Consider the following 14,615-nt stretch of genomic DNA (forward strand, 5'->3'; position numbering starts at 1 on the left):
GCTATTCACATATGGAGAGTGGAAGGTCTAGAACTGCACCAAATTACAAATTAAGTTACTGGACGTATAATGGATGACTTTCTTGTCTATTGTGCAGGTTATGAGGATTTTATTCTCCAATAATCCATACTTTCTATCACTGGATCCGCTATATAAAGACGTGACGTATAATTACCGCGCATCTTGCATTTATATTAAAATGTAGTCTTACCATCGGCATCGACGGGACAAAGGACAGGAGCTTATTCATCAAAACATCTATTAGTAACCGACAGACTACAATTAACATAAGGCTGTTCTTTACTTGGAAGAAGCAACGAATTGACTGCAAGGTGGTGTATTTTCATTCCCAGTATTTGACCTTTTAAATATAGGATATGTTGTGCCATATTTTGTGCTGTAATAATATTACCACTATATTCTTGATTTTACTTGTGTGTTCCCCTAGAATGAGTTTTTTTTTTTTTATCTCCAGAAATAACTTATTGCTTTCTCTCAATATATTATAGGCTTTCTAATGGACATGCAAATTATATTCGAGATGACCTGGCCATCGCCACGGAGTATATTATTGGCGTCTTTGACTGCTGTCTTTGCCGTGCACCTGTGGCGCAGGATCAGGCGGAACTGCGATGTATACAGCCCGCCTGGACCCTTCGCTTGGCCGGTCATTGGGAACGCAATAGAGGTTGGCAAAACTCCTCACCTCTATTTCTCTCGCATGGCACGGAAATATGGGGATGTCTTTCGAATCAAACTTGGCTGCCGGGACGTTGTGGTGCTGAATGGCGACGCAATCAGGCAGGCGCTCATCAAAAAGGGATTTGATTTCGCAGGCAGACCGGACTTTACTTCTTTTCAATACGTTTCCAATGGCGATGGCATTGCTTTTGGAAAATTCAGCGAATGGTGGAAAGTGCACCGAAAAGTAGCCCAATCTACTGTTCGGATGTTTTCCAATGGCAACATGAACTCCAAAAAGACCTTCGAAAACCACGTTGTCTGCGAAGTTAGGGAGCTGCTCCGTCTTTTCCTGGGAAAAACGCAAGAGCACAAATATTTCCAGCCGATGACATACTTGGTGGTATCAACAGCTAACATAATGACCGCCGTGTGCTTTGGAAAGAGGTATTCCTACGACGACGCAGAGTTTGCGCAAGTTGTGGGACGAAATGATCAATTCACCCAAACAGTAGGGGCTGGGAGCATCGTTGATGTGATGCCTTGGCTCCAGTATTTTCCCAACCCAATAAAAACTATTTTTGACAATTTTAAAGAGCTCAACCGGGAGTTCAGTAAATTTATCGTTACTAAGGTTGCCGAGCATCGAAAGACCATTCAGCCAAGCACAATCCGGGACATGACAGATGCTTTCATCATGGCATTGGACCATTCTCAGGACAGCTCGCCCGGAGTCTCACCAGGCAAAGATTATGTGCCACCTACTATTGGTGATATTTTTGGAGCAAGCCAAGATACACTGTCTACTGCACTCCAATGGATCATTCTGATACTTGTGAGGTAATAGCCTACGTATTAATGTTGAATCAGCTAAAGTGTAATTAAAGTACTCGTTTTCCCATAGGCTATAATATGTTCTATTAACAATGCATTTTCTATTTTAGTCTTTAAGCAGTCGCTCTTATCCAAAGCAACTTACACTAAGCGCATTCATCAATTCACAATAGCATATATGCTTTAAGTTGAGGAAACCTATGCGTAAAACAGAAAAAGCTATTTTGTCTTGGGAAAATGATCCAACCTAATATACTAGTATGCCACTGTCTCACTATCAACATAAAACAACGAAAGAGTACTATGCTCTGCTCTTTTATTGCTGGCAGCCTACTACTGTACGTGCTCCTGTGTCCCGCACGTCAGTAGCAGAACTGACGATGTTAGGTAATAGTCTTAAATAGCAGAAGTGCCCAGGCAGGTATTGGAAGCCTCTCATGAGGGCTACGCTGTACTGAAATTTCACTTGAAAGAAATAAAGTAATCTGAGCCGTAGAACATCATGATGTGAGTTGCCAGTTTGCGCGGGAAAAATAAAACCGTTTCGATAGTAATTCATGTTTATTTTATCCAGTATTTGGCACTTACTTAGGAATTCTTAGCATGTTGGCAACTGTAACCATGCTACCAAATCCCCAAATAACAAATTGCCAAATAACCTGTAGCCTACATCAACCTGTTGCTCATAGTTTAATGTATTGAGTATGCCCTCAGTGTTGAAATAGAGGTTAGCTTCCCAATAGGAAATGATTATCTCAATGAACAAAGATACCTGTGTTCTGAGTGTTCACCTTTGACCATTTCCTGTATAGGTTTCCTCATATCCAGCTGCGTCTCCAAGAGGAAGTGGACAAAGTGGTCTACCGGAGCCGTCTGCCCACCATCGAAGACCAGTCTCAGTTGCCTTACGTGATGGCCTTTATCTACGAGGTGATGCGGTTCACCAGCTTTGTGCCTCTCACCATTCCCCACAGCACCATCACCGACACTACCATCATGGGCTACACCATCCTCAAGGACACAGTGATCTTCATCAACCAGTGGTCCAGCAACCACGACCCGGCCAGGTGGACACAACCAGAGACCTTTGACCCCCTGCGCTTCCTGGACCAGGACAGCTCTTTGAACAAGGACCTGGCCAGCAGTGTGCTCATCTTCTCCTTGGGAAAGAGGCGGTGCATCGGAGAGGAGCTGTCCAAGATGCAGCTGTTCCTATTTACTGCACTGCTGGCACACCAGGCCCACTTTAGTCCCGACCCGGACGAGCTGCCCACCATTGACTACACCTATGGGCTGACCCTGAAGCCCAATAACTTCTCCATAGCAGTAAATCTACGGGACAGCATGGACGTCTTGGAGGAGGCTAGCCAAAAGCCCTTCTATGGGGAGACCCAGGAGGACACAGGCAACTCCAGATCAGACTGAGAATATAGTTGCTAGAAGCATTACAAAAACGGTAAATGAAGCTTTTAAGAAGTAGATTCATGAACTGAAATTCGTCCTCATGTGCTATCAGGTATCAGCTACTATATAGTTAAAAATGTATTTATGAACTGAACACTCAGGCAAAATACCCTTCATATACATCTATATTTCTTTGTTCTACAGGTAATCACTCATATGACTATGGCTCACAAAAATGCAACTTTTAAAGATGGTTTTCAATAGGTTATTGCACTGATGTTTGTATATCTTTCACTGGAACACGTCAGAACATAAGAAAGTGTGCAGTGTTCATCTGAGGGCGATGGCGTGTTCTTTTACACTTGTTTGCCACTTCATTTGACTGTATTTACTGGAATATTGACCAATTGGAGTTGATTCAGTCATTTTACTTGCACCCACCACCTCAGAGAGTACTGTGTGTACCTTTTATGGCCCAAATTATCTCCCAACAAGGTCAATATGATACAGAGAGAATCTTGATTTATGTAAATATAGGTAAGTAGGTAGATAGTAATACCAACCTTATACTATTAAAAACAATAGTTATGTTTTAAGTGACATGGTGTTGGTAATTCTAATGAGCAGCCCTACCCTAAATTTGACATATGCACTAAGGTTTTACAGAAAACTCAGATTATTGTGCTTTTTTTTTTTTTTATGTCAACTTTAAAAAAACAAAATATGGCAACCGGCTCTCATCAAGGCAAAGGGTGGCTACTTTGAAGAATCTAAAATCTAAAAAACATTTATCACTTTTCTTTATCACTTTTTTGATTACTACATGATTCCATATGTGTTCTTTCATAGTTGTGATGTCTTCACTATTATTCTACAATGTAGAAAATAGTACAAATAAAGAAAAACCCTGGAATGAGTAGGGTGTGGACAAATGTTTGACTGGTACTGTACATTTGTTAAATTGAAATGGTCTTTTTTTTAAATCTATATTAGAATAGTGTTTTCTTTTTTATTGTCTTTTTGTTCTCTTCGAGTGTGTGTTATGTCTTCATACGCTTGAACGTTCAAAAGGCTGCTCTGCAAAAGTTCTTCATATATACCATATTATTAAGATTCTTCATTTAAGATACCAGTTATCAAATTATTTATTCTCCATGTTGTATTGAATACAGAACATAATCATTGTGTTACTGCAACTGTGATGTTGCTCTTGTGAGAGTATTTTACGATATCTATCTGAACTGATGACATTGAGTTGATGAGTAAAGGTAATATGTGTGATATTATACAGTAATACTAAATTAAAGGACATTTTATTCTTGCTTGATTTGTAACTAGTGTATTTATTATACTGATATGAGTTGGAGTAACAAGAGATTGCGTTTGGTTTATCTTTTAACACATGCCTCAGAATAGGAGGTATATCTAACCAGCTTTTGAGTAAGTAGGGGCTCATTCGAACCAAAATAAAAAGTAATGTGGGCAGGTAGAATAAAAATAGAATGCTGATACTGCAATGTTTAGGAATACACAAAGGTTATATAAAAAGTCACTCAACACTTCCATATCTCAAACCCACTATGGCTGAGATTTTCTATTTTTAAATGACCGGTTCAATTGTTTCCCGAAAATAGAATAACCTTTAATTGTGTATTTTCTGAAATGACTGAATTATTATAAGAAATACACTTTGTCTGGTAGTTTGATACAGTAGATTTCATTACTTTCTTATTTCAGCGAGCAAATGTTGTATTGTACTGTATTATGGGCACATAGCCATGTCATGTTGCAACAAATGGGAAGTGTTTAGGAGAGCCCTTTCCCTGCCGTACGTTTTATCTCGCTCACCCAGAACATCCTGTACTTCATCAGCGAGATGCTTGCAGCCAGACAGCCAGCTTGGAGTGCGTGACAAATTCAGATAAAGCCAGATGATTACTGATAACCCTTATGCTCTCCCTTTTACCCAACAGAAAAGGAAGAAAGTCGAAGAAAAAGATTTGCCTCAGATCTCAGCATAGATAGACAAGACTCGGAAATTCGGCACACGTGAAATAATGGCGGGGTTGTGAGGGTTTGACTTTTGGAAAGGCTTTTTCAAAAACAAACAAACCGTATTCCAACGTAAAGGCAGAACTACGCGTTCAGGGTTCAAAGCTCTCATCAGTCCTCATCCTGCACACATGACCCTATGGATGGTCGTGGACATGTTGAATGCACCTTCAACATCATATTTGGTATGTAAATCTTGGTGGGGCCTGCAAAGACACTACACAACACAACACTAAACAATACATTAATTGCACTATAACGGTGACAAACGATGCCCACAAACTGTTAGGACCTACATAAAGCTGTCCCAACAGCAGAGTTCAACAGCAGAGTCCCAACAGCAGAGCTTTTCAGCACCATGAAGTGAATGATTACCACTGCTAAACCTGGTTATCAGCGGAGCCTTGTCTGGCAGCGAAACAGTTCATTCAGCCTCATTTAGTGCCTTAAAAAAACATAGCTGATATGGCTGACTTGCTTAAATAAGGGGACGACAAGCGGATAAGAGGCAATCAGTGATTTCAATTAACACATGAACTAGCAAGCGACGACGGACTTAGTCAATATAACTATTTGTTCAGCACATTTGAAATGTACTGTACAGCGACAGAATTCAGAACATGGGCCATTCTTTACACAGAACCCAAACCGGCTGCGCGCGTGCTCCATCGTGCGTAAATTCATTTTGTCCCTGTACACCAAACGTGATCACGACACGCAGGTTAAAATATCAAAACAAACTCTGAACCAATTACATTAATTTGGGAACAGGTCAAAAAGCATTAAACATTTATGCCAATTTAGCTAGTTAGCTTGCACTTGCTAGCTAATTTCTCCTATTTAGCTAGCTTGCTGTTGCTAGCTAATTTGTCCAGTGATATAAACATTGAGTTGTTATTTTACCTGAAATGCACAAGGTCCTCTACTCCGACAATTAATCCACACATAAAACGGTCAACTGAATCGTTTCTAGTCATCTCTCCTCCTTCCAGGCTTTTTCATCTTAGAACTTATATGGTGATTGGCATCTAAACTTTCATAGTATTACTACACCGACCGGCAACACAGTTCGTCTTTCAATCACCCACGTGGGTATAACCAATGAGGAGATGGCACGTGGGTACCTGCTTCTATAAACCAATGAGGAGATGGGAGAGGCAGGACTTGCAGCGCGATCTGCGTCAGAAATAGAAAGGACTTCTATTTTAGCCCTTGGCAACGCAGATGCTCGTTGACGCGGGCGAGCAGTGTGGGTGCAATAATTGAACAACATAGATTTCTAAATTTATTTTGCAACGCTCGCTCACGACGCGAGCGGTGTGGTCAGCCTATTACAGTGTACTCCATGTACCAGTCAGAACCGTAGGATAAGTAAATGGGGCATTTAAAACATAATGAAAGCTCTTACAATATTCGATGATTACATTTCTCTAACACAGGTTATAGGCTATTTGTGCATCACCAAGTTAGAACATTAGGCAAATTAAAAGGTGAAAATAGACCAAATTATTAGGGTGAGGCACATTAGACGCCGTTTGGGTCTTTGCCTGTCAAAATAGATACATGTCATATAACACTATTTGACATGTTAAATAAGCTTTTAATTTGACATGTCAAATAACACAATTCTATTATAGAATGTTGTGTGTGCTGAAATTGCACGTGCAAGCCAAGCACCACAACTACTAACGTTATGTGTTTACAATACCACGTTGGTGAAAATAGACCAAATTATTAGGGTGAGGCACATGGGCTACTAACAGCTTACTACACAACATACACTTAGTATTACTTTCTTAGCTACATTATACATTTATCCCTTGCATATTAAATAATTTATGCAGCAGCATACAATACATTTTTGGACTCACCTTGTGAAGGTGGCGCAGCGGTCCATTGTGGGCAAATTTTGTCATCAAACTTTGTCATCAAAGTCTGGCATTCTCTGGATTTATGGTGGGAACTCATAAAAAAAACACAGCCACTCCATTGATTAGCAGGCTAACATTAGTGGTTTCTTTGCAACACTTGCAGTTAGCCACTGATTCCCTCCAAACAACTCATTGTTGAATTTGCGATTTCCAACTTGTTGTGTAATCTTTATGTGCAATGGCTGATGAGCACCGATATGTTTTATCTATAATTTCCCTTCGTTATTTCTCTTCATATGGCAAGGATTAAAAAGGATTTGCCAGCATATTGTCGACTTAATGACAACTGATGGTGACTGCTAGCTAAGACTTTGAAAGTAAGATGTTGCCATAATCAGTCCAATCAAAGCTACTGTAGATATAACGTGATTTGATGTCATTCTATCTGTGGCCAATGACCTTGAGCCTTCTTGGATGGGCACTTCTAATATAACTCTATGGCAGAATCAAAGGGGCTAAAATTTTCGAGCTCTAACCTTAGAATTGGGGATGATGTACTGTCCCATGAGTGACAGAAAACTGAGCCAATCATGACAGAAAACGGAGCCAATCAGGCGCAACGCTCTGTGTTTTCTGCTGGCTAGCCCCACCACAGAAAGCACTGAGCTAGTGCTCAAAACAGTGCTCAAAACAGGTGGGACTCAGCCCCACCTGCCCTGAATGATGGGTCGCTACTGTCCCCGACAATGTCAGCTTCAGGGTTTTTACTGGATCACAATACAGCCCCTGCTAACCCCTCTTGGGTTACAGGAAGACAGGCAACACTCTACTATTACATTATTACCCACACAAGCCAGGAGAGAGTAATGAGTGTTGACCTGGCAAATGAAAGAAGAAGCTTTACACCTCTGAAAATCCAGGTAACTTCCTGAAATGATCACAAACATCTGTGAGTAGGGTGGGAGACATACAAATCAAGAGAGCATGTGGGTTGGGTGTGTAGGGCACATACAGTGAGGCAAAAAAGTATTTAGTCAGCCACCAATTGTGCAAGTTCTCCCACTTAAAAATATGAGAGAGGCCTGTAATTTTCATCATAGGTACACTTCAACTATGACAGACAAAACAAAGTCCTCTTCTCCATTGCCCACCTCCAGAAAAGCAGAACAGCGACTAAGACTAATACTTACTTAAAGTGCTTTCAAAAAGTATCCACACCCCTTGACTTTTTCCACATTTTGTTGTGTACAGCCTGAACTTAAAATTGATTAATTTGAGATTGTGTGTCACTGACACACAATAACCTACGTCGAAGTGGAATTATGTTTTTTAACATTTGTACAAATTAATTAAAAATGAAAAGCTGAAATGTCTTGAGTCAATAAGTATTCAACCCCCTGGTTATGGCAAGCCTAAATAAGTTCAGGAGTAAAAATCTGCTTAACAACTTACAAAGTAAGTTGCATGGTGTAACGTCCTGACCAGAGTTCTTATGTGTTTTGCTTGTTTAGTGTTGTTCAGGACGTGAGCTGTTTCTATGTTCAGCCTAATATGGTTCTCAATCAGAGGCAGCTGTCTATCGTTGTCCCTGATTGAGAATCATATATAGGTGGCTTGTTTTGTGTTGGGATTTTGTGGGTGATTGTTTCCTGTCTCTGTGTTTTGTCTGCACCAGATAGGGCTGTCTCGGTTTTTCACATTTGTTATTTTGGTACTTGTATTAGTGTTACCGTTTATTCGTCTAATTAAACATGTTGAACACTAGCCGCGCTGCATTTTGGTCCTCTCCTTCACCTATGGAAGAAAACCGTGACAGAATCACCCACCAACCAAGGACCAAGCAGCGGGGTAACAAGCAGCGGCAGCAGGAGCAGAGAAAGGAGAAATGGACATGGGAAGACGTTTTGGACGGCAAGGGTTGCTACACATGGGAGGAGATCCTGGCTGGAAAGGATCGCCTCCCATGGGAACAGCTGGAGGCAGCTAGGAGAGCAGAGGCAACCGGAGAGAGGAACCGGCGTTATGAAGGTACGCGGCTAGCACGGAAGCCTGAGAGTCTCACCTAAAAAGTTCTTGGGGGGGGGGGGGGGGGCTAAAGGGGAGTGTGGCGAAGTCAGGTAGGAGACCTGCGCCAACTTCCCTGGCTTACCGTGGAGAGCGAGAGTACGAGCAGACACCGTGTTGTGCGGAAGAGCGCACGGAGTCTCCTGTACGTGTGATTAGCCCGGTGCGGGTTATTCCACCTCCCCGCACTAGCCAGGCTAGAGTGAGCATTGAGCCAAGTGCCATGAAGCCGGCTCAACATATCTGGCCTCCAGTACGTCTCCTCGGGCCGGTGTACATGGCACCAGCCTTACAAATGGTGTCCCCGGTTCGCCAGCATAGCCCAGTGCGGGCTATTCCACCTGGCCGCACTGGCAGGGCTACGGGGACCATTCAACCAGGTAAGGTTGGGCAGGCTCGGTGCTCAAGGGAGCCAGTACGCCTGCACGGTTCGGTATATCCGGCGCCACCTTCCCGCCCCAGCCCAGTACCACCAGTGCCTACACCACGCACCAGGCTTCCTGTGCATCTCCAGAACTCTGTTCCTCCTCCACGCACTCTTCCTATGGTGCGTGTCTCCAGCCCAGTACCTCCAGTTCCGGTACCACGCACCAGGCCTACTGTGCGCCTCAGCAGGTCAGAGTCGGCCGTCTGCCCAACGCCGCCTGCACTGCTCGTCTGCTCAACGCCGCCTGCACTGCTCGTCTGCCCAGCGCCGTCTGAGCTATCCGTCTGCCCAGCGCCGTCTGAGCTATCCGTCTGCCCAGCGCCGTCTGAGCCATCCGTCTGCCCAGTGCCGTCTGAGCCATCCGTCTGCCCAGCGCCGTCTGAGTCGCCCGTCTGTCCCGAGCCGTTAGAGCCGTCCGTCAGTCAGGAGCCGCTAGAGCCGCCAGCCAGTCAGGAGCTGCCAGAGCCGCCAGCCAGTCAGGAGCTGCCAGAGCCGCCAGCCAGTCAGGAGCTGCCAGAGCCGCCAGCCAGTCAGGAGCTGCCAGAGCCGCCAGCCAGTCAGGAGCTGCCAGAGCCGCCAGCCAGTCAGGAGCTGCCAGAGCCGCCAGCCAGTCAGGAGCTGCCAGAGCCGCCAGCCAGTCAGGAGCTGCCAGAGCCGCCTTCCAGTCATGAGCCGCCTTCCAGTCATGAGCCGCCTTCCAGTCATGAGCCGCCTTCCAGTCATGAGCCGCCTTCCAGTCATGAGCCGCCCTCCAGTCATGAGCCGCCCTCCAGTCATGAGCCGCCCTCCAGTCCGGAGCCGCCCTCCAGTCCGGAGCCACCCTTCAGTCCGGAGCCGCCCTTCAGTCCGGAGCCGCCCTTCAGTCCGGAGCCGCCCTTCAGTCCGGAGCTACCTCTCTGTCTGGAGCTACCTCTCTGTCTGGAGCTACCTCTCTGTCTTGAGCTACCTCTCTGTCCTGAGCTATCTCCTCTATCTAGGGGGGGCCTTGGTGAAGGTTCCTAGACCAAGGTCGGGGGCGAGGGTCGCCACTCAAAGGACGCTAAGGAGGGGGACAAAGACAGTGGTAGAGTGGTGTCCTCGTCCTGCGCCGGAGCCGCCACCGCGGACAGATGCCCACCCAGACCCTCCTCTTGAGTTTTAGGGGTGCGTTCGGAGTCCGCACCTCAGGAGGGGGGTACTGTAACGTCCTGACCAGAGTTCTTATGTGTTTTGCTTGTTTAGTGTTGGTCAGGACGTGAGCTGGGTGGGAATTCTATGTTGTGTGTCTAGTTTGTCTGTTTCTATGTTCAGCCTAATATGGTTCTCAATCAGAGGCAGCTGTCTATCGTTGTCCCTGATTGAGAATCATATATAGGTGGCTTGTTTTGTGTTGGGATTTTGTGGGTGATTGTTTCCTGTCTCTGTGTTTTGTCTGCACCAGATAGGGCTGTCTCGGTTTTTCACATTTGTTATTTTGGTACTTGTATTAGTGTTACCGTTTATTCGTCTAATTAAACATGTTGAACACTAGCCGCGCTGCATTTTGGTCCTCTCCTTCACCTATGGAAGAAAACCGTGACACATGGACTCACTCTGTGTGCAATAATAGTGTTTAACATGATTTTTGAATGACTACATCATCTCTGTACCCCACACATACAAATTATCTGTAAGGTCCCTCAGTCGAGTAGTAAATTTCAAACACAAAGACCAGGAAGGTTTTCATGTCCTGAATGCAGTGTAATGTTTGGGGCAAATCCAACACAACAGATAACTAAGTGTAACAGATGTATAATGTACTCTCCATGCGTTGTGTTTTCTCAAAATAAATCACTTCGGCCAGTGGTCCCAGTTGAGCATCATTTATTTCTGTTGTTAAATGGGAAACAGCACGTTAGTTGTGCAGGGCTTAACAGTATTGATGGCTGTCGACAGCAAAATCTGTAGCATGACAACTGTGTTAGCAGTGGCTTATGTGACCATGACATCGGTGTATGCTAGCTAACACACTTATTTACAGCAATCATATGCCAAAGCACATCCCAGAAAGCCCCTCAATCCCTAACAGGTACCATATACCCACACATGTATAAGTCAGTAACGTACAGCAAACTTGTACACATTGGAAAATAGAAAATAGAAAACAGTATTCAGAACGTGACCTACCCCTTGCATCACATTTTCCTACTGGGAGGACCTGACGTTCACGATCTCCCCCTATCTGCAAGCGGGGCCAATCACAACACACCCTATTGTCATCAGAGTTGAACTAACCAATAAGAATGTTTGAACATTAAATACACATTTCTTTAGAGGCAAGTGGAAACATAACCAACCCTGTTACATAAGTACCACTCTTCATATTTTCAAGCACGGTGGTGTCTGCATCATATTATGGGTATGCTTGTCATCGGCAAGGACTATGGACTTTTTTTGCCAAAAAATAAATGGAATAGAGCTAAGCATAGGCAAAATCCTAGTTCAGTCTGCTTTCCACAGACACTGGGAGACAAATTCACCTTTCAGCAGGACAACCTAAAACACAAAGCCAAATATACACTGGAGTTGCTTACCAAGACGAGGTTAAATGTTCCTGAGTGGCCTAGTTACAGTTTTTACTTAAATTGGCTTAAAAAATATATGGCAAGACTTGAAAATGGCTGCCTAGCAATGATCAACAACCAACTTGACAGAGCTTGAAAAAAATGTTTAACAATAATGTGCAAATATTTTTCAAGCCAGGTGTGCAAACCTCTTAGAGACTTACTCAGAGAAAAATCACAGCTGTAATCACTGCCAAAGGTGATTCTAACATGTATTGACTCAGGGGTGTGAATGCTTATGTAAATGTATATTTCTGTATTTCATTTTCAATAAATTAGCAAACATTTCTAAAAACATGTTTTCACTTTGTCATTATGGGGTATTGTGTGTAGAAGGGTGTGACAAATATAAATGTCATCCATTTTGAATTGGCTGTAACACAACTAAATATGGAACAAATCAAAGGGTATGAATACTTTCTGAAGGCACTCACTGTATTTGGTATTTTATTATTTTATTAGGATAAATTTCATAAGGATGGATGTATATGGGTGGGGCTTTCTTGGAGCACTTGTCACACCCTGATCTGTTTCACCTGTCCTTGTGCTTGTCTCCACCCCCTCCAGGTGTTGCCCATCTTCCCCATTATCCCCTGTGTATTTATACCTGTGTTTTCTGTCTGTCTGTGCAACTTCATCTTGTTTGCCAGGTAAACCAGCGGTTTTCTCATAGCTCCCATGTTTTTGTCGTCCTTCTGGTTCTGACCCTTGCCTGTCCTGACTCTGAGCCCGCCTGCCTGACCATTCTGCCTGTACTTGACCTCGAGCCTGCCTACTGCCATGTACCATTTTGGACTCTGACCTGGTTTGAACTCTTTCCTGTCCCCGACCTGCCTTTTGCCTACCCCTTGGACTATAATAAATATCAGAGTTCAAACCATCTGCCTCCCGTGTCTGCATCTGGGTCTCGCCTTGTGTCGTTATTGCACTGGGAAGAGAGTTGAATGGAGGAATGGAAGAGAGGGACAGTTGTGTGTTAATTGTATGGATCGATTTCAGTGCCAACAGAAACTGTATTTGAATTTGTAAAGCACAAATTTAATCATTTAACTCATAATTACATTTGTATTTCATGATTTGAAACATAATTAAATGACTATTGCATTCAGTTTTAAAATTCAATTTCCATTTATTTGAATATTCAAATGAACTATTTACACTGAGTGTACATTACATTATGAACACCTGCTCTTTGCATGACAGACTGAATACATGAAAGCTATGATCCCTTATTGATGTCACTTGTTAAATCCACTTCAATCAGTGTAGATTAAGGGGAGGAGACTGGTTAAAGAAGGATTTTTAAGCCTTGAGACAATTAGAGAAATAGATTGTGTATGTGTGCCATTGAGGGTGAATGGTTAAGAAAACAGATTTAAGTGCTTTTGAATGGGAAATGGTAGTAGGTGGCAGGCACACCGGTTTGTGTCAAGGACTGCAACGCTAGTGGGTTTTTCACACTCAACAGTTCCCTTTGTGTATCAAGAATGGCCCACCATCCAAAAGACATCCAGCCAACTTGACACAACTGTGGGAAGCATTGGAGTGAACATGGGCCAGCATCACGGTGGAACGCTTTCGTCACCTTGTATAGTGTCCATGCCCTGACGAATTGAGGCTGTTCTGGGGGCAATAGAGGGGTTCCAACTCGATATTAGGACAGTGTTCTTAATGAACACTCTGTTGGTACCGCTAGCTTCAGTCTACCACAGAGAGCGTTTGATTCTATCTGTTCTCTATCTTTCCTGGCTGGCAAAGTACCAGGATGTTGTCTCGGAATTTAAATAACTGAATCTGAATGCATCGGAGAAGTTGAATATATGAAACTTTGGTCAACTTGAAAAGATCGTTTTGAGACTTGACACAGACAATATCTACCATATTTTGTTATTTTATTTTAATTTAAACTTTATTTAACTAGGCAAGTCAGTTAAAAACAAATTCTTATTTACAATGACGGGCTACCAAAAGGCAAAAGGCCTCCTGCGGGGATGGGGGTTGGGATTTAAAATAAAATATAAATACAGGACAAAACACACATCACAACATGAGAGACAACCCAACACTACATAAAGAGAGACCTAAGACAACAACATAACAAGGCAGCAACACATGACAACACAGCATGTTAGCAACACAACATAACAACAACATGGTAGCAACACAACATGGTAGCAGCACAAAACATGGTACAAACATTATTCGGCACAGACAACAGCATAAAGGGCAAGAAGGTAGAGACAACAATACATCACACAAAACAGCCACAACTGTCAATAAGAGTGTCCATGATTGAGTCTTTGAATGAAGAGATTGAGATAAAACTGTCCAGCTTGAGTGTTTGTTGCAGCTCGTTCCAGTCGCTAGCTGCAGCGAACTGAAAAGACGAGCGAGCCATGGATGTGTGTGCTTAGGGGACCATTAACAGAATGTGACTGGCAGAATGGGTGTTGTATGTGTAGGATGAGGGCTGCAGTAGATATCTCAGATAGGGGAGAGTGAGGCCTAAGAAGGTTTTATAAATAAGCATCAACCAGTGGGTCTTGTGACGGGTATACAGAGATGACCAGTTTACAGAGGAGTATAGAGTGGAGTGATGTGTCATATAAGGAGCATTGGTGGCAAATCTGATGGCCGAACGGTAAAGAACATCTAGCCGCTCGAGAGCACCCTTACCTGCCGATCTATAAATTACGTCTC

At 43.4% G+C, this 14,615-nt stretch overlaps 1 protein-coding gene across 1 annotated transcript; it reads left to right on the forward strand.

Annotated features, from left to right (window-relative positions):
* Window positions 1–517: 517 nt before the first annotated feature.
* Window positions 518–3,773, forward strand: LOC120017899 (cytochrome P450 1B1-like). The gene is made up of 2 exons (XM_038960857.1): window positions 518–1,521; window positions 2,328–3,773. Exons 1-2 carry the CDS (start codon window positions 518–520, stop codon window positions 2,938–2,940), a joined length of 1,617 nt encoding a protein of 538 aa, XP_038816785.1. The 3' UTR covers window positions 2,941–3,773.
* The last annotated feature ends 10,842 nt before the right edge of the window (window positions 3,774–14,615 follow it).

This window comes from Salvelinus namaycush, chromosome 22 (assembly GCF_016432855.1).
Source record: "Salvelinus namaycush isolate Seneca chromosome 22, SaNama_1.0, whole genome shotgun sequence".
Lineage (NCBI taxonomy): Eukaryota > Metazoa > Chordata > Actinopteri > Salmoniformes > Salmonidae > Salvelinus > Salvelinus namaycush.

Coding starts and splice junctions, on each gene's coding strand:
- LOC120017899 (XM_038960857.1), top strand. CDS start 518: ATGGACATGCAAATTATATTCGAGATGACCTGGCCATCGCCACGGAGT. Junction 1,522..2,327: donor ATCATTCTGATACTTGTGAG/GTAATAGCCTAC, acceptor TTTCCTGTATAG/GTTTCCTCATATCCAGCTGC.